At 44.4% G+C, this 14,814-nt stretch overlaps 2 protein-coding genes across 2 annotated transcripts in view; one reads left to right on the top strand and one right to left on the bottom strand.

The window, feature by feature from the left end:
• On the bottom strand, positions 1-7,521 carry ptcd3 (pentatricopeptide repeat domain 3). Its single transcript, XM_005944291.3, has 23 exons — positions 7,401-7,521; positions 5,607-5,659; positions 5,402-5,441; positions 5,248-5,293; positions 5,096-5,164; positions 4,800-4,904; positions 4,552-4,675; positions 4,247-4,350; positions 3,995-4,156; positions 3,818-3,878; positions 3,380-3,462; positions 2,953-3,097; positions 2,812-2,862; positions 2,619-2,708; positions 2,477-2,505; positions 2,207-2,313; positions 1,996-2,074; positions 1,647-1,737; positions 1,442-1,527; positions 1,190-1,326; positions 1,062-1,103; positions 598-756; positions 1-269 (listed from the first exon to the last, which is right to left on the bottom strand). The coding sequence occupies exons 1-23, from the start codon at positions 7,487-7,489 to the stop codon at positions 224-226; spliced, it is 1,998 nt and encodes a 665-aa protein (XP_005944353.1). The 5' UTR covers positions 7,490-7,521; the 3' UTR covers positions 1-223.
• Positions 7,522-7,575: 54 nt separating this feature from the next.
• polr1a (RNA polymerase I subunit A) overlaps positions 7,576-14,814 on the top strand; it is a gene marked incomplete in the record, with an annotated part of 40,318 nt that continues 33,079 nt past the window's right edge. Inside the window, 18 exon segments of the mRNA XM_042212879.1 lie at positions 7,576-7,905; positions 8,434-8,542; positions 8,760-8,855; positions 8,959-9,108; positions 9,381-9,491; positions 9,637-9,722; positions 9,961-10,049; positions 10,296-10,376; positions 11,077-11,194; positions 11,335-11,476; positions 11,579-11,740; positions 11,823-11,945; positions 12,037-12,264; positions 12,353-12,460; positions 12,536-12,682; positions 13,644-13,835; positions 14,021-14,170; positions 14,304-14,487. Of these exon segments, the coding sequence (XP_042068813.1) occupies positions 7,829-7,905; positions 8,434-8,542; positions 8,760-8,855; positions 8,959-9,108; positions 9,381-9,491; positions 9,637-9,722; positions 9,961-10,049; positions 10,296-10,376; positions 11,077-11,194; positions 11,335-11,476; positions 11,579-11,740; positions 11,823-11,945; positions 12,037-12,264; positions 12,353-12,460; positions 12,536-12,682; positions 13,644-13,835; positions 14,021-14,170; positions 14,304-14,487 (2,353 nt within the window).

Genomic DNA, 14,814 nt, shown 5'->3' with positions numbered 1-14,814 from the left:
CTACTATTAAAATGGTTTTGAGCGAGCATGAAACTATTTTTCATAAAAGGCAGAGCTGAAAACAATCAGGTAAAACAGCACCACCTAGTGACCAAACAATAAAAAAAACAAGGACAGGGTCACATTGTATTTATTTTACATCCAGAGATAATCCAGGAAAGTACAGACTCTGTATGCATTTAGAAGATGCGAGTCTACACTGGGTCACTCGGTGTTGTCTCAGTCAGTCAGACGGCTCTCCTGCAGTCTCCAGCTCAGATAAAATAGCTCTGGAAGGGCCAGACAGACGAGATACAGTGTGTAAGCTTCACCAAGTGGAAAACAACAGCTCAAAATCCATCCATCTATCCATCCAATAAAAGCACTTTTTGTAATAAATCTTTTGCACGGGTGGAGCGATGATGTAGAACATTTGAATTAGTCAAAATCCAGACCTCAGCTAGAATTATGCCAGGTTTACTGATCTAAACCCATAAAATCTGGTAACAGTAACTTGATAAAGGCAATTTAACCAAATATCCAATCTTGAGGTTTTTTTGTAATTAAATAATAAAACTATATATCTATCCAGATATCTCTCTCATGTATCCTGCTTACCTTTGCTCTTCAGTCAGCTCAAACTCAGCCAGTGCTCTCTTTGCTAGCCTCCATGTTGTTGGCAGGCAGAAGGCTGCAGACAGCTGCACCAACTGCACTGCTTTCTGGGAGTCACCGTCACTGTGGCACACTGACAGGAAGTTGTTCAAGAGCCCCTCGCTGTAGAGTAACACAGCAGGAAACAGAGTCAGAGGCAACTCAGCCAACACAAGGGTTTGTCTGTGCAGGTTCTGGATCATCAAGCTCACAGTAGCTTTGAGAGCTTGAAAAGAAGAAAGTGGATTTCTTTTGTCTTCTCTTCAAACTCTTTAATATCAGTTTTTAAATGTCCTAAATAAAGTTACACAGGCGAAGTTTTCTGCATTAAAAAAATAGCAATTGTTGTTCATGTGTGACATGATGAAGGACTGTGGGCTTTGTCATTGTCATCACTCATTATGAGTCTAGTCTGAAGTGAGACTTACGAAGGAACTCTGTTCCTGGACTTGAAGAGCTGCAGCATCTCCCTGCAGAGAAAAGGTGACATTAGATTGCAGCCAAGTCAGAATACAGTAAAAGTTCTCCTCCTGACATGTGCGGCTGTCGCTCTCACCAGGCCTGTCGGGTCTTGTTAGCTCGCAGCAGCAGTGTGGTGATGTGTGAGAGGGAGGCGGCGCTCCACTCTATACTGGGCCTCAAATCAAATACACTCTTTACATCCAGAGCACATGCTGCAAAGGACTCCTGAACCTGCAGGCAAAAGGCAGGCGAGCTCATAGAAACACACTCAGGTCGGCATTACTAACTCGCTCAACATCACTGTCCAGATGGCGAAAACTGATAACACAAATGTCGTCAGACTGACCTCAGAACTGTGTTTCTCTCTGGCCATGAGGCTGAGCAGCTCCTCCACCAGATCGGGTTTGTTATCGTGCCCGAGAGTCTTGATGTCTGAAAAAACAGGTCAATGTGACAGATCCTGACATGCAGAGGAAGGGGCCTTTTAAACAATCAATGCATCGTCTACTCTTTATCAAGATATGCACTGAACAATGCATCTTGGAACTCACCTTTCCATATAGAAGGCAGCAAGTCCAGACGGCTGTCCGTGTCCAGGGCCTGCAGCAGGTCCCTCATTCCCTGAGGGTTGGGGTAGTAGAGCTACAAACGCAGGATATAAGGAAAGGTAGTTAAAGCAAGACTGAAGGTGAAACCTATTATTTCTTTATTTTTTCCTTTATAAGACAGAGACAGCCAAAGAATCTTCCAAAACAAATCAGGTTTTTCCCCTTTTTTTCTCAACTTAGCGCACTTGTGACCCGGAAAGATGACAGATTACAACTGAGACATTATGTGCATATATTTAAATATCATTTACATATGCATATAATATAAGCACAGAAGCAGATATGCACTGACCGAGGGAATGATCTGCTTGTACCATTTCAGCACCACATCAATGTGCTCCATCATGCACAGCAGGTTGAAGAAGCGACCACTGCAGAGGAGGGAGAATGGTTGTTTACCTACCCACGTTTACTGCTTATAACTGGATCAGATACAGATTCAGAGTGATTATACTGCATTACACGACCACATCGTTGGAAGTTAGCAGAGGGTTCCTACTTACTAGTAAATGCTCTGCTGGAAGGAGTCTCCCAGCAGCCTCCAGTTCTCCCCGACATCTACCAAACTCTGGATTTTATATCCCAGCTCCAGATCTTTACTGTCCAAACACTGCAAGGACAAAAAGCATGCACGCGGAAACAGGTCACGCTGTATAAGCAGGGCATAGCCTCCTTTAATTATAATGTATGACTGATAATTGTGTCACCACTGATCTGGGAGCTAAGAATCAAACGCTGCCATGAGACTGTCGAGACTGTAAAGCAGGACTCACTATTCTCATTGCGCTGGAGAAGAACAGAACTGGAGAGACAGAGAGAGAACACAGCATCAGTTTTACCATCCACATGTCCGCACGTTTGTTCTATCCGAACAAAAGGAAACATTTGTTAAATCTGTCGTGCGCCGTGATATACCATCGTCAGGGTCCTGGCAGGTGAAGATGCGTCCCTCCAGCTCAGCTATCACCTCCTGAAGAAGATCAGTGTTGTTCTGTGCAGAAGAGGCTGGAGAGGAAACACATGGGGTGAATGCACATTTAAAAGCATGCAGCCGACAAATAGCGCAGATGCCTGTGAGGGTCACGTATGAGAGCAACTGCAGGGCTACCTGATTTGTAAAAGACTGCCAGGATGTGGTCGTAGGAGGCCAGGCTGGGAGCTGCACACACACACACACACACACACTCAGAGAAAAAAATAAGACTTGCCTGTAAAACACCATGTAATAAAACACGAATGGCAGTGTTACCTATCCCCAGCGCCTTCATCTCATTCAGAGTGTGCAGAGCTTGTGTTTTGGCCAAGAAGCCGCAGCGTCTCAGAGCTTTGAGGACGCTGTTGAAGGTCAACAGGTCAGGACGAACTTTCTGCTGATTCATCTGGTTCAACAGCTCCTGCAGTCAAGGAGACACCATTGTGAATATTAACTATTTGATTTGATTTGATTAACTAGGAGACCAGAAAGGGTCCAATGGAGAAGAGAGCGTGAACACGGATGACCTTTAGCTTTAAAAGGTTGGAAACGACCAAACTACCAGTGCAAAGATGGCAGTAAATACAAAACCTCTTTACCACAGGACAAATTACTTGTGTTTGTTTGCCTTTTTTTTTTTTTTTTTTTTAAATACAAAAGCATTGTGCAGCAGCGATCAATAAATCAGTGTGAAGGGTCTTACAGCAACGAGGTCCCATCGCTCATTAAATTTGTCTCGGACATCTGGAGCTGCTGAGATCAGAGCATTGAAGATGTGGACATCAGCTGAAGGGAAACGATTGGGTTATTAGTTAACAGATTACATATATAATGTAAAATATATACAAAAATACATAATATATGGCCAAAAGTACTTGGCCACCCCATTACACCCACAGTTAAACTCTGAGTCGGGCTATAAGAGTCCTCCAGTTTTTCCATCTTCGATGAAACAACATATTTCCTTATCACCGTAAGAAGACACAAAATTCATTCAATTTAAGTTCAAGACTCATTTAAGTGATGAGAAGAATAACTACACTACCACATACTACTACAAGGCCACATGATTGCTAGAAGCAATGACATGACCTCTATACAGTATTTAACCAAAGCAGTGATATTAACCAAAGCAGCTCACCTGTCAGCCTGTTGTTAAGCATATCTGTGTACATGCTGAATGCCTTTGCATAGGCTCCATGCTGTGGGGACACACACAAACACACACACGAATATTAGGATACACTAAAATGACCCTTTCACTGCTGTTGCAATGCTGCAGGCCTGCATTTAGCCTGTGACTCTGATGCACGCCTACCTTGACCATGCCTCTGATGAGAGCAGAGTAACAGCGTGTATCCCGCTCTGGCAGCAGGTTAAAGATTCGCTCCGCATTGTTGTTTTCTTTCCAGGTGAACTTCAGGAAGTCTGAAGCTCGGCGGACCCGTGCTTTCCTTTTCTTCAGCTCCTCTCCAAATTCCTGCGGAGAAAAAACAGAGAAGTATCCTGCAGTGCTAACGTCCTTTTCACTGGAGCAGCTACTTTAATGTTACGTCAGGCGGGAACTCACTGCATCGTCTGTCTGTGGCTCCCCATCCTGGACGGGGTCCCTGTCGCTGTAGAGACAGATAAGGTCCAGCAGACTATGGGTTGTTTCCATGGAGACAGTAGTGCCTGAAAAAAAATTGCAAAAAAACATTTTTAAATGTGAAGCTTTGAGCTCCAAAGTAACATTCTGTAAAATGCAAAGAACTTCTGCAGACAACACCTATACTACTGATGCACACAATAGCAGAGTAAATAAGTATTTGGAGTACAGCTTTACGATATTCATGCTGTGCGTGCATGTGTGTGTGTGTGCGCGTGTGTTCTCACCAGCTTGCAGTAACTGATCATACATGTCAACAGCAGCTGTAACTTTCCTCAGGGTGATCCTTTCCTTCAGTGCTTCCTCACTCACCTCCTCAAGACGCAGGGATACAGTCTCTGGCATCAGACACTACACACAGACAGACACACAGACAGACACGACAACCAATTGCTTAGTGAAAAGGAACCGCACAATACGAGAGCAGCACTACACTACATACCCACACTTCCACACACTGCTGTGTATTTCTTACGGGTATATGAGGTTCTGCAAAGTCTTTGGTGAAGAGTTTGGGGTTGTTGTTGACGATGTATTTGGCTGCAGATCTGCCGGACTCCTGAGAGAGAGAGAACAGCTTCTGCAGAGATACAATAAAGCTGGTTTATTAGGTTGCTCGCAGAGTAATGAGCAATACAGGCAAAAAACAAAGTTGTCTGCGTTACCTGATCTAAGACTCTTGAAATGAATTAAATAAAAAGAGAAACTGTCTGATGTAACTAACAGTGTCCCTAAATATACATACAAGCATAAAGACATGTTTTAACATACAAACTCAGTAGAAGTCCTGGGGGAGAGGTAAGGATCATCCTGGAATTGGTAGGGATATGCTGTGGGATCCTGCAGGGGCAAAGAAAAGGCGGTCAGTCCAAGCTAAAAATCCAGCTTCATGAATACAGTGAAAAATGTGAAGGTGCTCTCACCCTGCTGACAGTTGAAGCCAGCGCCTCCAGCACTGCCTCTCTGCTCCTGTTTGATAAAGAAAAACATGATTTTAATGCCTCATTTAAAGAACGCTTTAAACAAAAGAGCATGAGAGGCTGTAATACCCCACTTCGCAGTCAGATCAGCTCATACCATGTTTTCTTCCTGGGGATGACAACGGACTCTGTCGATTCTGCAACACAATTGACGAGACGTGAAGATTAAAAATGAAAGCTTTGATGTAATAAATGCTCCTTTCAGTTCAATATTTTCCTGCTCAACTAAACTCATTGATGAAATCCAAACGCTTCCTAAATTTAACCCACTGACTAACAAACACTGAATTTATATCATTTACCTTTATTGGCTTCTGCAGCTTGCTGTCGTAGAGCTGAGGTCCAACCGAAGCCCCTGAAAGATCATTTTTGTCAGTTTAGCCAGAATGATTTTTTCCATCCTTGTTACACTTCAATCTAAAAACACGACCAGCGCTACACCTGCTTTAACTGGATGATGTATCCTCACAGGTCTGTCGGCTGAAATTAAGCGCTCCTCTATCGACACTAAAATATGTTTCACTTAACAGCGGTCTGGTTTATTTTCCACTAACGTCAACACAACAAATCACCCTAGAATTAAACTGTTAAGTGTTTGGGTTGCTTTGCTCAAGTCTGTTGTGTCACATCATTTTTGTGCTGGCTAAATGTTCAAAAAATGATCAGTACAAAAGAAATAACAATTACATAAATTGTTACTGGTTAATAGTTATTTGGTAAAGCTAGATCAGTACTGACCCAGAATATCAGTCGGAGTGTCCTTACTAGTTAGACACTTAACATGGAGCCACCACCTGCTGTATATATGGTAAATACTACAGTCTTTGTGTCACAGCTGGTTCCCTGGACAAAATGTGTGAATTTGGGTGTTTTTTCAAGCATTCTTCTTCTTCTTCCTTTAGAGGCAAATAATCCACCATCTCTAGTATCCTTTTCTGTCACACCAACCCTCTGCATTTGTCTGTGGACTCCATCTTTTCCTCCTCCCTGGCAGCTCCATCATCGACATCCTTTGGCCAGTCTATCCACTATCCCTCCTCTGCACATGTCCAAACCATCTCAACCTAATTTATCTCCAAACCGCTCGACCTGAGCTGTCGCTCTAACTCATATACTTGTATAATAATACTCATGATTCATTTCTAATACTTCTCCTTGTGGTCACGCAACAATAAAATTCAATTCTGCCACCTCCAGCTCTGCCTCCTGTCTGTTCTTAGTGCTACCATCCAAACCGTCCATTACAGCGGGTCACACTATACCAGAGGTTCCCAAAGTGTGTGTGTGTGTGTGTGTGTGTGTGTGTGTGTGTGTGTGTGGGGGGGGGTTATGAATGTTTTAAAAAATGAAGGGGGCCTAGCAAAAAAAAGTTTGGGAACCACTGCACTTCTGTCACAAATCTCCCTGACACTTGTCTCCAACCTTCCCTGTGCTCTCGTCCATTATTCTGGGTGAATTTAAATTTGCCCATCACTACCTCTGCACCTTACATCTTCACTGTTACACCTGCCTCGCTCTCATTCCCACACTTCCTGTCTAACGTCAGCCGACTTTTGTGAAAAAGGAGAGAAAAAAAGCTTTCACGGCGGTCGCATTCTGTACATCTGGCATCGTCTAAGAGTATTGGCCAGACAGCACATCAGTAAGGCTCTGCCACTGTTTCATCTGTGACCTGCTTGTTTGCAGAGGGTCCTCCAAGCAAACTCGGACATTTCAGCTGTTACATTCATACGTCATAGCTAACATCTCAGCAGCTTATTCAGCACCTCTAGCTCCTTGTGTCAGATATATTCTTATGTGCCGAGGATTACAAAGGTTAATGGTTGTGGAAAATGCAGGTGTGACGCTTTTTAACGTTTTAGTTACTATTTTCCTCACTAATGTAGACATTTAAGAATCCGTGCAGGTAGCTGGTTAGTTGGGGCTTCACACGTCTAGCAGCTCTCTGATGTAAACGACGTGAAGACATGACCTCCTGTCAGACGGCGCTAGCTGCTGCAGCTGTCGCACTCTTGTCGCAACAAATAAAAAACACAACATAGGAGACGAATGAATAACGCCCGTATTTAAAATAACCATTTATCAACTCGTCCTACCTGTGGCCCAACAGCTGCTCGAGGTTATATAGAAGAAATCGTCCGTTTCTCTGCACAGAGTGCCCTATGTGCCTACCGGGCGCCGCCATATTGCTACAAACTGAAGGATTCTGGGAGGGACGAAACTATCTGTGCTAAAACGGAGGGGGGAGTTAAATAACAAGTAGTGACATTTTGGAGGATATAGTGCACTTTTCCCTTTCATGTAGAACAAAAAAGAATATTTATCTTTAAGTGTGGTCATTTAAACTTTAAACATCCAGCAGGTGTTGTGGAAAGTTTAGTCATACCTATTCGTGTCTCCCCTGTCGTAGAAACTTACGTGTTACGGCCCCACGTGTGAAACAGGAGGAATAGCTTCTCACTGAGCGCCATGAAGTAATCTCTGTAAACGGGTAAAAAGTGCTGATAATTCTCCGCCAAAGAAGATGTTGTTCGGAAAAGAAGTGCCATGGCGGCGTTTGGAAGGCATGTCGTTTGGCATTTACTCCGCCGAAGAGATAAGGTGAGGGAGCTGGTCGGTTTTTAGCTACGCGCTAAGTGCTAGTTCAAAACAACACGCAAGAGACAGCATGATGAGAAGTTCTGGCTTTTCACAAAGCGCATAGTATGTCTTGTGGTTGCTGTGTTGTTGTTATTAATGTGTGTTCATCTGTGAAACGTGTAAGGACCTCCCGTTATAAGGTTATTACCGTTGTGCTACTTTACAGTCCAGCCTCCCAGTATGCTGTGATAAAGAACGTGTCATCGAGTAAACACAGATATGCACCTATTCGGAACAGACCCACGAGCTGCTAGAAATTCAGTATAACCGTAGTAAAGACATAATGCATCGATAATAACGTCAAAAATGTCTGATCTGAACTTTCTTTATGTACCATGATTCAAAAATAGCCAGTGAAACCTTGTTGTGCCCCTGTCATGACTAATGTCCTCTTAATTTCCAACAAGCTGTTGTGTGAAAGCTGAGGTTTGGTTTACAAACTGGTGCATTTCTAATAATCTATGTATCTTGCGAATTTCCCTCATGCAGAAAGTTGAGTGTGAAAGCCATCACTAACTTCAGGTTCCTGGATGGTGTTGGGAATGTGGCCCCAAACGGCTTGTATGATCTGGCTCTGGGACCAGCAGACATCAAAGAGGTAAGATCTTCAGACGTGATGATGCATTTGTCACAGATTAGTCCGTACCATTTTATTTCCCATTTAGGTTTTATGCCTGTACAGCTAAAGTTTCAGGAAGTAATCCACCAAAAAGGGCTCATAATGTTCTGGAATCTGTAGATTTTGGAATAAATAATGATCAGTTGAATGTGTTGTTTTCATGTGTTCATGGTTGTGTTTTGCTGCTTTTACCCAGGTGTGTTCAACCTGCTGTCAGGATTTCAACAACTGCCCAGGCCACCTTGGACACATAGAGTTACCTCTTCCTGTGTATAATCCATTGTTCTTTGATGTAAGCGTTTCACATGCACACATACACGCTTACAAAGAGTAGCAGTGTTAAGCATCTGCTTTTCCTTCCTCACCTTAATGTCTGCGCTGACCTCTCTCTTCAGAAACTCTACCTGCTGATCCGTGGCTCGTGCCTGGCGTGTCACATGCTAACATGTCCTCGAGCAGCCATGCACCTGCTGCTGAACCAGCTCAAGTTATTGGACCACGGAGCCATGCAGGAGGTCTACCAGATCGAACAAGTTCTCGGCCAGGTGGGTTCTGCACTCACAATGGCATGAAGTGCACCGACACAGGGCCAGGTGTAGTAAACGGAGCAAACTAGTTTTGACAGGTGTGGTTAGTTTTACAAGGGATTTAAAAAGAAATTAACCGAGTTTGGACTCTTGCAGCAGCTTCTCCTACAATGGGGTCTTTCACTGTTTTGTTTTTTCACTTCTGCTTCTCTGTGCTTTGTAATTATCACAGGTCAGTGTTAGTCTCTTTATGTTTGATTCATTTGACTCTGTGTGTGTGTTTGTGTTAGTACATGGAGGAGAATGTCAAAGCGACTGTCGATGAGGTCGTGCAGGTGCTGCAGGTGTTTACAGACGCCACAGTTGGAATGAACGCAGCGACTTCAGAGAACACCAAACCTGTGAGTACACACTTACAGACTCATGAAGGAATGCATGGAGATGTTTTGTGAATGAAATAAAACCGCACGTAAATCAGATTGCGATGTGCATTTGTGTCAGCTGTGCAGTTTTTCTGTTTATTTGGCATGTGTGTGTGTGTTTCAGATTAAGCACTTGGTTGAGAAGAAAGGCAGTTTGATTAACGACTTCTGGAAGATCCATATGAAAACCAGGAAGTGTCCTCACTGCGGGTAACTTGATGGAATGCACACATCTGTCACTGATATTCATCCTGTTTATGATTTCAGCAAATAGTGTCTTTACTGGATGTCAGTGTTGAAAAGTGTTGCTCTAAAGTCGCCTTCAAGTCAAAGTTTAATCATCCCTCGCTGTAATGTAATACATGATAATGGAGAGGTTTATACTTACATATAAACAATATATTCTCCCTTATTGTGACGTAGTCATGCACTGTGTGTGTTTGTGTAGTTGTGGCAGGTCTACAGTGCGTCACGAACACAACAGTAAGCTGATTGTCACGATGCCATCAGGAGCTCAAACCAGTGACAAAACTGAAGGTGAGCAGTGTTTTCAGGAAATGCAGATAAACAGACAAAACACAGCACAGTCCGCACACGTGGCACAAAATCAAGCTGACTGTTAGCTCGACGGCTGCTGCGTAACTTGCCTTTTCTGTCATGCAGTTTCACTGCTGAACAAATGTCTGGTTAATTGTGATTTGTGGTGGACTTGATATACGTCTGTTTTAGTGGTGGCTGCACGCACCTCCTCTCACTCTGATCCATAACCATGTCTCCCTGCAGAAGATCTGCTGCGTGGAAAGAGAGTCTACATGACTGCCAGCACTGCTCGAGAGCACGTCAACAAAGTGTGGGAAAAGGAAGGTAGGCCAGAAATAAAGGCTCCAGGTTACATGTTTAAGGCTCTTCTAAGCCCCTCCCTCCAGACAAACGCAGACACATTCACCCACATGTCTCTTGTGGATTAAAAGTCAACCCTGACTTTCAGCTGCATGTGAGATTTAAAGTCTTTTCTCCCAGATCAGCGTGTACTGCTTAACCTGTGATTTAGTAGGAAAAAAACCTGTGTTTGGCCAAAGCGTCCCATTAAGACAAGAGGGAACTTCAGCTGCCTTTCAGCTCTGTCAAACTTCATTGTGCTGGAAGGTTGTTGTGTATTAAAATATGATGCTTATTCCAGTTTCAGTGAGGAGATTACAGCATTTCTGAGTATTTAAAGCTGGACGTTTGGTTTGGGGGTGTGTTAGAGAGCCAACATGAAAGAAGCTGCTCGTTACATATGTGTAAAATGCAATGTAACAAGTTTAAAAAAAGAGAGAGATCGCTTTGGCTTTTACTATTGTTTATTTTTGCTCTGCATTTATTAAGAACGTGCTCATGCTCTCATACAAATACATGTATAACGTGGCCAGTCATAAAAATACCTGAGTGCACACCTTACAGTCACGAAACTTTAGTGTGTGTGTGTGTGTGTGTGTGTGTGTGTGTGTGTGTGTGTGTGTGTGTGTGTGTGTGTGTGTGTGTGTGAGCAGAATTCAAAGCACTACTTGTGTTATTTCTTCAGGTTTCTTCCTCAAGTGTCTGTTCTCTGGGCTGGAGGAGTGCATGTGGTCCAAAGAAGGGGGAAGCAGTTTCTACCCTGACCTCTTCTTCCTGGAGCTGCTTGTGGTCCCGCCATGCAGGTACAACATCACACAGCTGGCACAGTAGCACCTGTTTGTTTTACACTGAAACACCTACCACTCCGACCTGTAATCTGTTACTGCTGTACGAGCAGCTTATTTTTATTCAAACACTACACTCCTCATCTCCCCCCTGTCAGGTATCGTCCAATCAATCGCCTGGGTGACCAGATGTTTACTAACGGTCAGACAGTGAACATGCAGGCTGTCATGAAGGACTGTGACATCATAAGAAAACTCCTGGCCCTCATAGCTGGCGAGAAAATTGTCCCGGAGACAGAGGTGAGTCGGAGACGATGAAACATGAAGAGTGTAAGAAGCTGAGCAGCTGAAGCGTTTCTTCCATCCAGATTGTGATGGCAGAGTGGATGTGGTTCTTTTCAGGCTGTCGAGCAGACGGACCAGTCGTTTCTGTCCGGGATCCTGGGAGCGACTCTAACAGATAAACTGTACAACGTGTGGGTCCGCCTGCAGAGCCACGTCAACATCGTCTTTGACAGCGACATGGACAAACTGATGACAGAGAAATACCCTGGGATCAGACAGGTACCTCGCTGCACACCAGCACGAGCACAGCTGACCAGGGTTTAGGCAAGTAAACCTTACAGTTTCCCACATTACGTTACAGATCCTTGAGAAGAAAGACGGATTATTTCGGAAACACATGATGGGCAAACGTGTGGACTACGCCGCAAGATCTGTCATCTGCCCAGACATGTACATAGGCACCAACGAGATAGGAATACCTATGGTACATCCCTACCTTTGTTAAAGAAGACGAGATCAAAATGGTATCAGGACTGGAGCTCAAAGTTTTCTGGCTGTTTTGTGTATCCGTGCAGGTTTTCGCCACCAAGCTGACCTACCCTCAGCCAGTCACTCCCTGGAATGTGAAGGAGCTCCGGCAGGCCGTTCTCAACGGGCCCAACGTCCACCCCGGTGCCTCCATGGTGATAAACGAGGACGGCAGGAAAACCATCCTCTCCCCTACCTGCCTCGCACAGAGGGAGGCGGTGGCCAAGGAGCTGCTGACACCCTCTCCAGGTCCACGCAAGATGCCCATGAAGATCGTAAGTCAGCTGCGTGGATTGAAACAGCAGTCAGTCACAGATTTAACGCCCTGCGTGAGCGCTCACTAGCTGCGTTTCGTCTGCTCAGGTGAATCGACACATAAAGAACGGAGATGTTTTGTTGCTCAACAGACAGCCGACTCTGCACAGACCCTCCATCCAAGCCCACTGTGCACGCATCTTACCAGGAGAGAAGGTAGCTCCGAGCTCCTCAGCCGCTGTGCTTTGTGGATTACTTTGATCTGTACTTGATCTCAACTCGATCTTCCAGGTGCTGAGGCTCCATTATGCCAACTGTAAAGCTTACAATGCTGACTTTGATGGGGATGAAATGAACGCTCACTTCCCTCAAAGTGAGCTGGGCCGAGCCGAGGCCTACACGTTAGTCAGCACTGACCAGCAGTACCTCGTCCCCAAGGTATGTGTGTGTATGCAGAGAGTACACAGGATTAACACTGCAGCCCGGCAGTCTCAGGGATTATAGCTGCAAAACGTTATAAACAGACTGGATTATACATGTAAGACGACCATGAATAAAAACCCTCTAAACTTCTATTATTTCTAATGGCCAGCAGGGGGAGACTCCTGCTTATGGAAATAGAGCCTCTGGTTTTAATGATTCGTGTATGGAAGCCCGTTTCTGCCACAAAAATTTAAAAAAAAAGTATCCATAACTTGAAATTTTGACTTATTTTCTCAAAATTTTGAGTTAATAAGTCAAAATTTATTTACTTTTTTGAGAAAGATGAATTAGTTTTGTTTTGTTTTTTTTAGTGGCAGAAACAGGCTTCCATATCCATGAGCTTAGCAATAACCTTCACTTTTACTCAAAGACGGACTGATTTAATTTTTAACGATCAAGTTGCGTAACCTTGAATGACTTTTGGATCTAAGTACATCAGGTGACCTGTATTTGTGGAGTAAGGGAAGTTGTGGCCTTAAGAGATCAAAAGTCTTTATTTAGGTGTGCATAATTATTAGGCAGCTTCTTTTGGGCCAAAACAATAAACTTAATAGACTTTAAAAAGGCAAAAAAAAAATCTTTCAGAGGGATGCAGCATTGTTGAAATAAGATATTGGTGTGTGATCACAGAAACCCAACCCTAGTCAACACGATCACAAGAATTGTGTTGACGTTAAAAAGACAAATTAACCGGCGAGGTGCAGGCGGGGTTCTGGTCTGGACTGGCGTTACTAAAGATGAGCTCGTTGGACCTTTTGGGGTTAAAGACTAAAACTCAACTCCCAAACCTGATTCTGGTTTTTATGCAGGACAACGCTCCATCGCATGCATCGAAGTACTCCACTGTGAATCTGGAGTAAGGGCCTCCTTCCTCTCATGAACTGCAGGTTGTACCTTCTCATTCTTCTCTCCTCAGGATGGTAAACCTTTAGCAGGCCTGATCCAGGACCACATGGTGTCAGGAACAAGGATGACAATACGAGGCTGCTTCTTCACCAAAGACCAGTACACTGAGCTGGTGTACAGAGGGCTGACTGACAAACCGGGCAGGGTGAAGTTACTTCCTCCAGCGATACTCAAACCACAGCAGCTATGGACGGGAAAACAGGTGAGCGAACGTACATTTGAGTTTTGGTTTTAATAGAAGCTTTTCAGCGTGATGCTGGAAGCTGAACGAAAGAGTTTAGTCAAAGGTCAGCGTGTTAATTATCCATCGTCTTGAACTCTAATAGTAAAAATAAGGAATTCATGGCTTCAACATCTCTTGTGTGATGATTTCGGTGCTCCTCATAGGTGGTGTCGACCCTCCTGCTGAATGTGATCCCAGAGAAAGCTGTGCCTCTCAACCTGGCTGGCAAATCAAAGATTCCTAGTAAGGCGTGGATCCAGGTCCCACCACGAGCCGCTCCAGGGTACCAACCCGAGAGCATGTGTGACTCTCAGGTATGTACACTCTTCGAGCCAAAAGTACTCGAATTACTCAGTTACTAAAGGAGACCAGGGATCTTGTATTTCTGCTTTGGTTCGGGGTGTTGACGCTTGCTTCTCCTCTTCTTTCGAACGTCTTTGTGTTCAGGTGGTGATTCGTCAGGGGGAGCTGTTAGTTGGGGTTCTGGACAAAGCTCATTATGGCTCCTCGGCTTACGGTTTGGTGCACTGCTGCTATGAGCTGTATGGAGGGGAAACCAGCGGCAAACTGCTCAGCTGTCTGGCTCGACTCTTCACTGCATACCTGCAGCTCTACAGAGGCTTCACTCTGGGTAAGAACCCAGATACTGACCAGTGTTCTTCGTTCCTCCCCTGAACCCTGTTAGTATTACTGCAATCACACAAATGTGTCAGGTACACTGAGAGCAACCTGGAGAAAGATTCTGCACACTCGAGCTGTCCTTTGGTCAGATGAGACTAAACTAAGAAACGCTGCTGATGTTTGGAGAATGCAGGAAGAGAGAGACCACAGGGAAGCACGGTGGTGGGACTATTATGCTGCGGGGACGCTTCAGTGTGTCTGGAACTGGGAATCTCATCAAGGTGGAAGAAACCATGAAGGATGTGTGAAGATTTTGAAACACAACTTTAAGCAGTGT

This window comes from Haplochromis burtoni, unplaced genomic scaffold (assembly GCF_018398535.1).
Source record: "Haplochromis burtoni strain Fernald_Lab_line unplaced genomic scaffold, NCSU_Asbu1 Contig_399, whole genome shotgun sequence".
NCBI classification, from domain to species: Eukaryota; Metazoa; Chordata; class Actinopteri; order Cichliformes; family Cichlidae; genus Haplochromis; species Haplochromis burtoni.
This window is presented reverse-complemented; position numbering and strand designations above follow the sequence as displayed.